Source organism: Nanorana parkeri, unplaced genomic scaffold, assembly GCF_000935625.1.
Source record: "Nanorana parkeri isolate BGI_ZX_2015 unplaced genomic scaffold, ASM93562v1 scaffold1173, whole genome shotgun sequence".
NCBI lineage: Eukaryota > Metazoa > Chordata > Amphibia > Anura > Dicroglossidae > Nanorana > Nanorana parkeri.
Genome location: NW_017307441.1, coordinates 209674 through 221658, shown reverse-complemented (window position 1 = coordinate 221658; position 11985 = coordinate 209674). Strand labels below are relative to the sequence as shown.

The following is an 11985-nucleotide window of genomic DNA, read 5'->3' as shown; positions in this document are numbered from 1 at the left end:
CCCCCCAAATAAAACAATGTATATTACTTTGTTATCTTAAGTAATGACAAAGCTATTGCAGAATAAACAGGCCTATACTGGAAATGTCTAGTCTATGGAGAACTAGTTCACACCACCCACAGTGCGTTCCAGCCCGATTGGTGCCGGAACACACTGGATCGCATTCCGGCCGACTTGCTTTGTTTATTTTTTTTTTGGGGGGGGGGGGGTGCTTTGTGGTGCATTGAAGTCAATGGCACCACAGCCGCTGACCGCAATGCGATTGCCCGGAACACGTGGCACACCAGTGCTTGCGTTCCGGTCCAGTGCAGTCAGAAAAAAATGCTGCATCCACGATTTTTTTCTGACTGTACCGGACTAGAACGCGGGCACAGATGTGCTGCGCGTTTCGGTGCAGGGATCGCATTGCGTCTGGAGGGTGTGCCTGAGGTCCGATTGACTTCAATGCACTGCCACGCCCCCTCCACAAAGCAAAGTGACCTGGCTGGAATGTGATCGAGTGCGTTGCGCACCAATTGGGCAGGAATGCACTGTGACTGGTGTGAACTAGCCCTAAGGGGTATGCAAGGACTAGATAACATATGGAAACCAATATTCAAATTCAGAAAAATTCAAATATATATATATTAAAAAAAACAAAAACCCATAAACACTTTAGTTTGCATAACTAGTGTACACAGGGAGGATGTAATGTAACGCCTCAGTGTACACAATGTGTCACAAGGAGGAGGCAAGCAAAGCCAATTTATAATCTAGTGCAGAGAAACTAACAAAAACAATGAAGTAAATAAGAAAAAATCATGAGTAATCTGTATTTCTACTCTTGAATGTTTAGAACAGTCCAATCTAACCTTTGAGGAATAATCACAAACACCCACTGGTGACTGGCTTTCTTAAAAAGGAACTAAGCAAAATCAGAATTGTCATATGTAGTCAGTCAATAGTTTTTGTTTTTCACCTGTAAAAGTTTTATTATCTGTTGATTCTGTCAGCAGATTTGTTATTTTTACACATCTTGTAACAGGCCAAGCTGTCCATCAGATGTGGCAGTTACAGAGCTGGGATAAAGCTTATTACACAGAAGGTGATTACAACAGTCAGCTTTAATTCACATGGACAAAACCTTTTCTCCAAATGAGAAAAAAATGCGGTTGTGGTAACAAATAAGTAATTAAACCCAAGCTTCAGCTAACACACCAAGTACTCATTTTAAATCTATTTAAAACTTCAGTTCCATCTCAGACCACTCCCTGTCCACAGGATGATAACATTGCTGTGTGATTTCACTTCAGAAGGAACAGTGTTTCCTCCCTATTACAAGATGAAAAACACCAGATCTACTACCGGTAATTCAACAGGTAAAACTGTTATTTGGGGCCTAAAAAAAAAAAAATGATGTAAGCGACAGGCTGGATCATATTTTGTAATTTTGCCCATAGTTAGTTATAGTTGAAATATTCTTTACATACCTTGGTAGAAGAATTCTTCAGTCACTTTCTCACTCCACTGCTTGCTCAGCTCCCAAGTCCGGCAAGGGTTACAGATGTCTGCACACTTCAAGGCCATCTATCAGTCAAACACAAAGCCGACAACATGTAATCATTACAAAGAGCGGATCAAATTATTAAAATCAAAACTATATTTTTTCAAAAGCGATGCAGTGTACAGAGTTCATTATCTGTCACTATAAATTATCGCAGGATACCAGGTGGTTTTGCATCAGTGTAGGTCTCCTGCACTTGGTGCGTATTTACCACTAACTTAAGTGTGATTGGGGTTTTTCACTTAAGCCTCATGCTGTCTTAAAGGAGAACTATGAGGTGAGTGCTTTTCACTCACCTCAGTTCTAGCCGACCTGTGACAATGAGACTGTCACAAGTCGGCTCAGTAGATGGGGAAGTGAGCGAACACATACCGGCGTTCGCTCACTTCTCGATCCTGTCACGGCAGAGGGGCTGGATTCCCCCCTCCCCGATCCTCCAGCGCTGACTGGCGGAACGGACAGGGGAGGGGGGAATAGATAGGCAGAGCCAGCTGTCACTCACACAGCTGGGCGGATCCAGACATAAGGCTGGGTTCACACCTGAGCGTTTTTTTTTATGCTCGTTTTTCTCGTTCAGTGAAACGCGCGTTTCACTGGCGGTATGATTTATTTTTTTTGTTATTTTCTTTCTCTTTTAGTTTCACTTTTAAACTTCCCGCCGGCTCTGCCACAAAGCGACGCGGCCGCTCGCAAGGGACGGTACCCGGAAGTCGGCAGCCGCCGAAGACACAGCGGGGATCGCGGACAAGGTTAGATCTGTATCCTGGGGTTACTGCTTTGTTAACCCTGATCCACACTCGGGAATACCAATGGCAACGCACGGCAAAACGCCCCAAAGAAGCTCCTGTACTTCTTTGGGCGTAGGGCGTTTTGCAGCGCGTTCCTACGTGCTGTAAAACGCCCAGGTGTGAACCAGGCCTTATTGTCGGGATCCGCTTCAGCGTCTCAGAATACCGCAAGCTCGCGGTATACTGAGCTTAGGGTGACGGGAGGACGCTAGTTTGTGTCCTCCCGTTACCCTGAGAACTATGGGGAAAAGCCTTAACCCCATAGTTCTCCTTTAATTTAAAATAATAGCTGCTGCGGTTTGACTGCAGTAGCAAAACAAAACTGTCTTCTGATGCTAGCTTTAAATACCGTTCATACTGACAATTTTACTGTAAACACTGTTCTAAAGCATCCATGGGAACTTGAAAATGCAACACAAATACGCAAAAAACATGCACATAGATGTGTCCTATCAAACACGAACGTAAATGGCACTTTATAGTGAACTTTAAAAGCAAAATCCACCATTTACAGAAAAAAAAAAAAAAAAACTAAAAACGCACACATATACAAAGAAAAAAAAAGTGTATTTATTGGGGGGTTTTTTTGCATTGGAACCACAAAAACATTGAAACTGCAATCAGTGGATTGGGGGTGCACTGCTTTGGCTCCTGCAGACTTTTCCTCCAGTCCTTGTCCAACTTTCAGTAACCGGAAAAAGGAAAAGCAACATTCAGTAAACTGAATAGAAGAATTATAAATGGACTACAAGTGCAGTGATAATCATCACACTTGTACTCCATTGAGAACTACGAATCCCTACGAAATGGGATTTGTAGTCTCTCATTTCACAGATCCTGTCAAAAGATGAAGATGTGACTAGGTTTCATGGTACACCCTAAATATGGCTGTAAAATTGAACATAGTAAAACCAACAATAAGCAATATTTGCTTTACAACGCTGAATACCTGCAGGATGAAAAGCCGATGACCAGCATCGTCCAGGCATAAGTCACCTTTATCTAGATGGGTTCGGAACTGTGAAAGGTATTCATTTTGCCGACTAATGTCTGTAGCAAGAATGATGGAGCCCAACTGGCTTTCCATTTGTAGTCTGAAAAACAAAAAAACTTGTGTAATAATCTGCAGCCTTTTGTACAGATTATATAAACATAGTCATAAAACATTCATCAAAAGCATGAAACACACACTGGGCTCACATAACCAAAGGAAACAGAGTGTTGATGTCTATGACAAATTGTATTCTGCTTTGTGTTCAAACCGGGAATACAAAAAAAACAAAAAACATTATTTCCTTTTCTCCGGTTTTAGAAATCCAAATGAAAAAAACTTTTAAAAGTAAAATTCTATCTACAAGCAGATGCAACAAGATGCCTACTATGGCTTGTTTTTCTTCAGTTGGTTATTGGGACCCAACGTTCCTGGACTTTATGGCTGAGCCCAGGCGGCTGTCATTCAACAGAGACTGTGCCAGGGACCAGTAAGGATATTGTCCATAGCAGAATTTTTCTTCCAGCACTGCTTCTGGGTATAACTGGCATTTCAGCACAATCATCCATATAAAACTCCAGTATTATTCCTGGATGGCCAGTCAGGAAAAAGCACCAAAAAGAATGCGCTACTAAAGCTCGGGGGGCCTATAAGGATTTTTGGAGTAGTCGGATTGCTTTCCTTCAATTTATCTCATATGGCATATTTACTATTAACAAGTTTCACCTGTTAAAAGTCTGTTTTTTCACAAACTTAAGAGATAATTCGGGTAAAGATGACTAGGGCTGAAACAACTAATCAATACAAAATCGATTATAATCGATAATGAGAATCGTTGTCAACGATTCTTATTATCAAGTAGTTGATTTTCCGCCACTGCCAATCTGCCCCTCCATTCTCCTCCCCGCTGGTGAAGACTGCAGTGGTCTGTGTCTCTTTCAATCCCCGCCTGTAATCGGCAGATGTAGCAGGGATACAGACCACTGCAGCCAGCGGGGAGGAGAGACTGCGGTGATTCTGCATCCCCCCGCTGCCCGCACCCTTCCTCTGCTGCTGGCCTGTTTCCTTCTCTGCTCCCCAGTTCTTCTGTCGGTTCCAGCTGCTGGTGCCAGTTCTCTTCTGCCGGTGTTCTATCAATCCCTCGGACTCCAGTGCAAGGGATTGATGGGAGACTTGAAGCCAGTGTCCTATCAGCGGCTGGAAACAATATCCAGCCTGCTATTGGATATTTTAAATTCTTCTCCTTCAGGTCCCCCTCTGCTGATTGACAGCAGGCAGTGGGTGGGTGCAATAGCCAGCCTGCTATTGGTTATCGTATTTTAAAATAGCCAATAGGAGGCTGTCTATTGCTCTCAGCTACTGCAGCTTCCAGTGAAGTGGAAAGGTGACAATAGACCCCCTAATGTCACCTTAAAGAGAACCTGTCATCTCAAATGTGCTACCACACAGGAGGCTAGGTGAGTTGCCCCATGTGATAGCAATGATGTTAAAAAAAAGAAATGTAAAAAAAAAAAAAGAAAAGTGTTAAATAAAATTAAAAATACTAACGGAAACACAGGTCAGGTGCACCTACGTATGAAAATGATGATTGCGCTACATGTCAGGTATCGCCGCATGCGCCAGAGTGAGCAATAATTTTCCGCCCAATATTTAAGACATGATGACCAGGCATTTATTTTAAATAAAAGTTTGGTTATTATATTGGAGTTTTACAATTCATATTTTAAATCCATGAAACAAATTTAAATGTCTAAAATAATACAATTATTAAAAAAAATATATAAACAAAAAAAAAATGGGAAAAGTAATATTTGGTTTCGGCCTGACAAATTCTGCTGCAGGATGTGTGTTGTGGTGCCATTCATTTCAATGGCACCCAAAACGCGTCTCCCACCCGCAGGGTGATCACACTGGAACGCACGGTACTGCAATTCCAAGCGCTCCAGTGCCGTGCAATTGCAAAAAATGTCCATACAGTTTTATTCTGAAGTAAACTTTGAAATACTCCATTTGTGTATTTTATTTTAAATAGTATAGCAATGTTTTTTACTTTAACCGATTAATCGGAAAAAAAATAGGCCGACTAATCGATTATGAAAATAATAATTAGTTGCAGCCCTAAAGGACATTGAAAAGTTAAATGGACTCAGCTAATTGTGCAGGAAAAAAAAAAGTACAACTTTTCAGCAATGATCATCAGATATTAGACGTTGATATATGCAGCTTGTGATGGTAATATTCTTGACCCGTTAAATATTGCTCTGAAAATAACACAATAGTGTGAGAGACATAAGCATTCCACATTAACCAACTAAAATGAATACTTGTAACATACCTTTCGTCCAAATGTATGTGTGCAAACAAACCAGATTCTCGCAACAAGCCCACTGCTGACCTCCAGTGGTGATTTTCTAATACTGAGGTATTCTGAAAAGAAACCAAGCAAACATTTTATAAAACTAGGAGTCAATGACTCACTCCATATTACTAAATCACAGCCATGATTTCATACACCACATCCCAAAATAAACTAGAATTAGCGGTCTTTGCACTCCTGGCTGTACAAGGATTGGGAGTTAGCAGTGCCGAATCTGTGCCTGTACCTACCACTGACAACTGTGACTTACTGAGGAGCAATAATGGATGCATGTAACCTTTTTTGGTTTCTGGATGGATTATGCACCATAAATCAGCAAGTGCTGTGTTCACAGAGAGGGCTGTTTTTTTAAAAGTAATCTTTAAAGCCTTCATTGGCCTAAAATGGCAGCTAGCTGCCCTGTAAACATAATAGAATATTACATTCCCAATTAAATGTGCAAATATGGAATGCTCCACACCACTGTGATCAAACTAAATTTGTTCTGATTTACTGATCCTTCAAATGAACAGCAAACCTTCAATACACTGGAACAATGCTGCTGAAGCAGAACAGAGAAATGACTGTGAAACACTGGAAGCATCTTGAGAATTCACTGGACCTCAAAAAGGCAATCTTACTCCCAATTGATATTAAGCAGGTAAAAGTTACACAAAACAAGCCAATCCCACATGTAACACAGCAAGCAAATCTCAGGCAGGGATGAACTTCTTCACAATGAGTGCTGGCACGGTGATCTTCTATAAATCATCCTTATTTGTATTGAATTCAATTGAAATAGTTGAATCTCATTGTAAAGATTGTGGAATAAACAGCTGCAATACATTTTCCTTCTACTTGCCAGGACACAGGTTGGTGACCCCCAGCCCCATTTATCTTTACTAAGCTATGCAGATAGGTCACCTCCCCGTCACCAGCCTGTGTTCAGACAATGACGTAGAAGCAGCAGCAGCTAGTCTATATTCTACTGTGCAGGGAATTACAGGAGGATGATATAAAAACCGATTCAACAACCTAAATTAGAGGCATTTAAAAATAAATGTGATGCATTTAAGTGAATAAATAACTGCATACCATGTTTTTCTTTTTTACCTGCCGGGGGCTCATCTTTAACATGGTAATCATCGGCACACGTACCTTATATAAAGTTGCTAAGTAGTGGTTTGTTTTTATTAAAAAAAACTGATTTACACCAGGATGATCCAGATCGTGTGTTGCAGCTGCAATTAAACCCAGCAGGATATCCCATGGAGTGAGAGACTTGGCAAGCTAGAAGAGACAGGGGTACCGCAAAATTAACAAAAGTAGTAAAATAACAGTTTCTGGGATGAAAAAGCTGGAGACTGCTGTATTTTTTCCATCTTCACCTCAAGAACACAGACTCTTACCTTGGGTTCTTTTAAATAACAGTACATGGCCTGAGTCACATCAGCAGCATGCACTGCGTTGTGGTATGGGTTCTGATTGTGGTAGTCTTCTTGAACCATAACTGCAAATAAAAAAAAAAACGGTTATAGTAAACGACCAAGCATCTTCCTTATCAAAAGGTTCTGTTTAAGCACACAGAATGTAAAACGAGCAATAGTTCAGATATATAAAAGGGCTTGTAACTATTAGATCACTATAAAGCAATGTAGCAGCACACCTACCTCTTTGTGTCAATAACCTTTTCTTTGAAGAAAGAAGAAAGAAGAACTCACCTTCACCTAGAGGCTGACCATGCTAAAGTGCAGGACCACCCTATAAACCCAACATGGTCACACTAGCATGTGTGCTCATGGCTGGAGCTACATGACACACGCTTTTTTGATAGAAGTTCCTTCCTCCAGTAGAAACTCTAGCAGAACACGGCCTGCATGTCGAACATAAGGGATTAATGCTAAGGGGTCACATGACAATGTGCTGATCTGCACAGTTCTGTGTCCCAAACGGAAGTATAGGTCCAATAAGTGTGCGTGCTGAGATGTACAAAAGTAAAAAAGGATTTTTGTACTAATATCGTAAAATCCTTAAAAAAAACCCACAACATACACCAGCAGAGGATAGCCCCACCCACAACCATCATGTCTCAGTTGTGTACCAAAGTAGCCCCTATAGTATGGAATTTAACAGAGGGGAGGAACCTGTGCCCCTCAATGGACTCCAAGTGACTACAAAAACAGAGGGTTGGGCAACAAAAGTAACAAAAAGGCTAAAACAGAAAAAACAGGAAACTGCCACCAGCTCAAAGCCACCTGAAGGATAAAAACACCTAACAGGAAAGGGTGGAAACCGATCCTTGAGACCAAAAGTCTGAATGACTGTCTGTCTGAGCCACCTAGAGACAGTGAAATGAGAAGTCAATGTACTATTATTATGAGGCCCATTCAGGATAGCAGAAAGGCAAACTGGTTTCCTGAAGAGGAAGTGGCTGAGAGAAAGACTCTCACATCACGCAATGGAGGGAAATTTTCTTTTGGCTAACTGAACCCAGTCAGAGGGAGGAGAGAACTATGATCTGATTCAGGTGAACAGTAGAATATTAGACAAGAAGAAATTCCTAGAACCTAGAATTCCTAGTAAAGCTGAATGCTGCAATAGAGAGAAAACCATCTTCCAGGACAGCACATGAGAAAGAGGACCCTCCCACCAGTACAGGAAACACATGGTCAGGAAAAAGTTTATTTTTTTTAAAGTACAGTAATAGTTAGAACCGAAGAGGGGAAACCCAGTTTAAAAAAAACAAACACAAAAAAAAAAACCCACACACAACATATAATACATGGTACAGCAGGAAAGCCTAGTGCCCTATAAGACTATTGGAAACAGTTACCCCGTAAGTTTAACTCTGGTTTTCCCCAGTTTGTCTTCCAGGACAGCATATAAGAGGACAAAGCACTTACCAGACTGGAAGGGAGAACAATTCGCTAGGGGGCGCGCGCGAGCAGAAAAAAATTGCCGTCTGGAGATGCAGCAGTGCCGTCCGTCCGTTTTTCTACTACGGGCGGACGGCAAGAGGTTAAAGACCTTACTCCCAAAGGCATGATCCTCACTTGAGAAAAGCCCAGCTGGTAGTGATGAACAAAGGTGGAGAAGCTTGACTACATGGAGGCCGTGCAAAATTTGCTCTGATAGTGCCAGCTCTCTCCAACGAAGAAGCCAAAGCCCTAGTTGAATGAGTATTGATGAAATCTGTAGGATTCACCTGCATTATTTTGTATGTCAAACTAATCTAGTGGACCATGGAGGCTTTCTTCCCTTGGTCCTTGGGCCTCCAGTTCACGGACTATACTAGGCATAGTGATTGCTACCAAAAGGGAAGTTTTCACAGTTAGTGCTTTAATAGGAGCATTCAATATTGGTTTGATGGATGGCAGTAGAATCGTGCCATACAATAGAAATATCCCACCTGGGACAATTTTGAATTGGAATTGATCTAGACCAAGAAATATTACATTATCAGGTTGAAAAAAGACACAAGTCGAGTTCAACCTAAAATAGACCAAGAAATAGACTTAAGAAATCTCAGCACCAGAGAATCAGAGGACAGAAATGTATCCAAAACATGCTAAGAGCAGCCACTTGAACCGTAAGTGTGCTGGGACTAAGCCCATATCCACACCATCTTGAAGGAAATCTAGAAAAGCGGAAATTATCGGAAATATGCCTATTGTTCAGGGTCAGCCACGAATTGAACATATCTGTCATATTTTAGTGTTAAATAGAGATAAACTGCTCTAGCAATCAAATAACACTCCAAGAGCACCTGTGCTTGATAGGCGAGTACACCCAAATAGGAAAGGATAAAAATAGCACTGCGCTTCAACAAACTCAAATTATATTCCTAAAATGCGAGAAAAAAAATATGTTCTAAATTCTGAAATTATCATAGTGATGAAACAATTATGTCTTATCCACAACACCTGTGTCGCACAATGCCTGTGCTAATGATACTTCAGAAAAAACTATTGGTCTAATGGTCTAGACCAGGGGTCTCAAAGTACCGGCCCGCAAGCCGGTATTATGTGGCCCGCAGCCAGCTGACAAGTCGGGCACACGGTCACGGACCGCGTGCCCGACTTGCGGGAGCAGCTACACGGTCTGTATCTCTGTCGGATGCAGATCGCAGAGTTGCTCCTGTCAGCTCTGGCCGGAGCTCTGTCAGTTCTGAGCTCCAGTCCAATGATGGATGATTAGTAGTGTTCTGGGGGCTTGGGAGGGAGGAAGTTTATTATATGTGCTGGGGGGACTGTGTATTAACCCTTTCGCTGCCAAGCCCTCCGGAACATTTTTTAAATCAGCTGGCCAAGCCATTTTTGAATTTTCTGCAATTTTTTCCTATTGATTTGATTTCATAAGGAATCCCTCAGCTCTGTACTGATAAAGCCATAAGGAATCCCCAGAGATACTGGACTGACCAGAATATGGATTTATGATTGAACTGGAACAGAAACCGTAGTCACTGCCGAATACAGGCCTGGCACAGAGGGACGGCCATTATAGAGCATGTACTATAAACCTGCGCTTCTTGGCTAACAGGAGTTGTCCAACATTTCCATATACAGCCTGAATACACCAGTAGCGATAGATGCTGGAAAAACTGCAACACATTCGTAGCTGTCTTTAGGGAGAGCACCAGTAAAAACTGGATAAACTCTCAGGATTTTTTGCTCATCTGGCATGAATCTACCCATACTTAAATGGCTGACAGGACAGACTTCCAGGATTTACTTTATCCGGCATCAATCTACCAGAAGCTGTTGACAGTAGAAACAGTAGAAACATCTTTCAAATAAGCAGAGAATAGTAGAGCTTAACATGTTAACTCTCCTGAGGACACTAGGAGAGTCATGATGGTTGTGGAAGGGGATGCGGGTGGGGAGGGGGTTTATTCTGTTGCCAGTGTCCATTTCTCCTCGGTTCCTCGTTCTTCTTGCTTTTGGTGCTATTGTTACCGCATTATACCCTATACTAAGCCCTTAGTTCACAATGCTTCTTTACATCAAGCAGCATATGCAGTCTAGATTAAAACCCGCCCACCTTGACATTAGGCACCATCTTGCAATCGCAGAATCACTTGGTGACGAGGGAGCATGGAGCCGGCTTCCTTGCCAATCAGGAAGCCTGGCCCTGTGTAATGATTCGTTGCCCGGCTTCCTGATTGGTCTAGAAGCTGGCTAATCAGGAAGGCGGGCAACGAGTCAATACACGGCACCCGGCTTCCTGATTTGCCAGAAAGCTGGCGCCATGCTTCGTCACCTGGTGACGAGGGAGCATGGAGACGGCTTCCCTGCTAATAGGGAAGCTGGGTGGCGAGTCTTTACATGACGCCCGGCTTCCCAACTAATCAGGAAGCCAGGTGGCGAATCATTACACGCTGCCTGGCTTCCTTAATGGTACTTGCTGTATCGGTTGTCGGTCTTGGCGACTACTGGAAAAAATAAAAATAAAAAATCGGTACTGGTACTCGATACCGAAAAAACGGTATTGGTGCATCCCTAATTAATACGAATAATAATACTAACAATATAAAAAAAATCTGTTAAAAGCTTATAGCACAACAACAACAAAAATATATATCTAAAGTTCTCTGACCTAAAACTATTATACAATCATTTTCCTTTAAAAAGCTTTACAAGACATACATTTCAGCTCATGTGCGTGGATTCAAGCGACAATTTCTAATAATTTTGATCTGAAAAAAGGGTTTCCCGATTTATTAATGAAAATCTCCTTTAGTCCTTTCGCCGCCAAGCCCTCCGGAACACTTAACCTCAGCTGGCCACGCCATTTTTCCCATTGTTTTGATTTTCTACTGCTGCGTTGCTAGCGTTTGTAAAAAAGATCACCCAAACCATATATTTTCTGAAAGCACAGGCCCGGTAGAATAAAAAGATGGTGCTGCTAATTTTGTAGGTCCTGCGATAATTGCGCAAATGTTTAACAAAATAATAATAAAACAATACAAATTACACAATTAGATTGATAAAAAGCACACTAAAATCAGTAACAGTGCACAAAAAAAAAAAAAAACTTTCCCAACAATCTAGAAGATAAAAACTGTATAACTTAATAACAAATATATGTAAATTTTAAATTGTGCCTTTTTGCGAAACGGTAAAAAAAAATGAAGCAATGCAAAACTGTAAATAAGCAACTTATGTTAAAAATTGTTTGTGCGTGGAGTTTGTGTGTGTTGTGTTAACATTATACAGGCGTACATTTAATCGCAACACAGCATATCACAACGCACGGCGCAGGCGCTGCCACACAGTTAAATCAATGTTATTAAAAAAAATAACATGGG

The 11985-nt window shown here is 41.6% G+C and overlaps 1 protein-coding gene across 2 annotated transcripts in view; it reads right to left on the bottom strand.

Annotated features, from left to right (window-relative positions):
- Positions 1-11985, bottom strand: part of PDE7A (phosphodiesterase 7A) — an 85553-nt gene that overhangs the window by 7680 nt on the left and 65888 nt on the right. For both annotated transcript variants that reach the window (XM_018568342.1, XM_018568343.1), the window contains 5 exons: positions 7088-7188; positions 6837-6968; positions 5658-5749; positions 3281-3425; positions 1470-1566 (listed from right to left, as the gene is read on the bottom strand). In XM_018568342.1, the coding sequence (XP_018423844.1) occupies positions 1470-1566; positions 3281-3425; positions 5658-5749; positions 6837-6968; positions 7088-7188 (567 nt within the window). The remainder of the gene's footprint in view (positions 1-1469; positions 1567-3280; positions 3426-5657; positions 5750-6836; positions 6969-7087; positions 7189-11985) is intronic.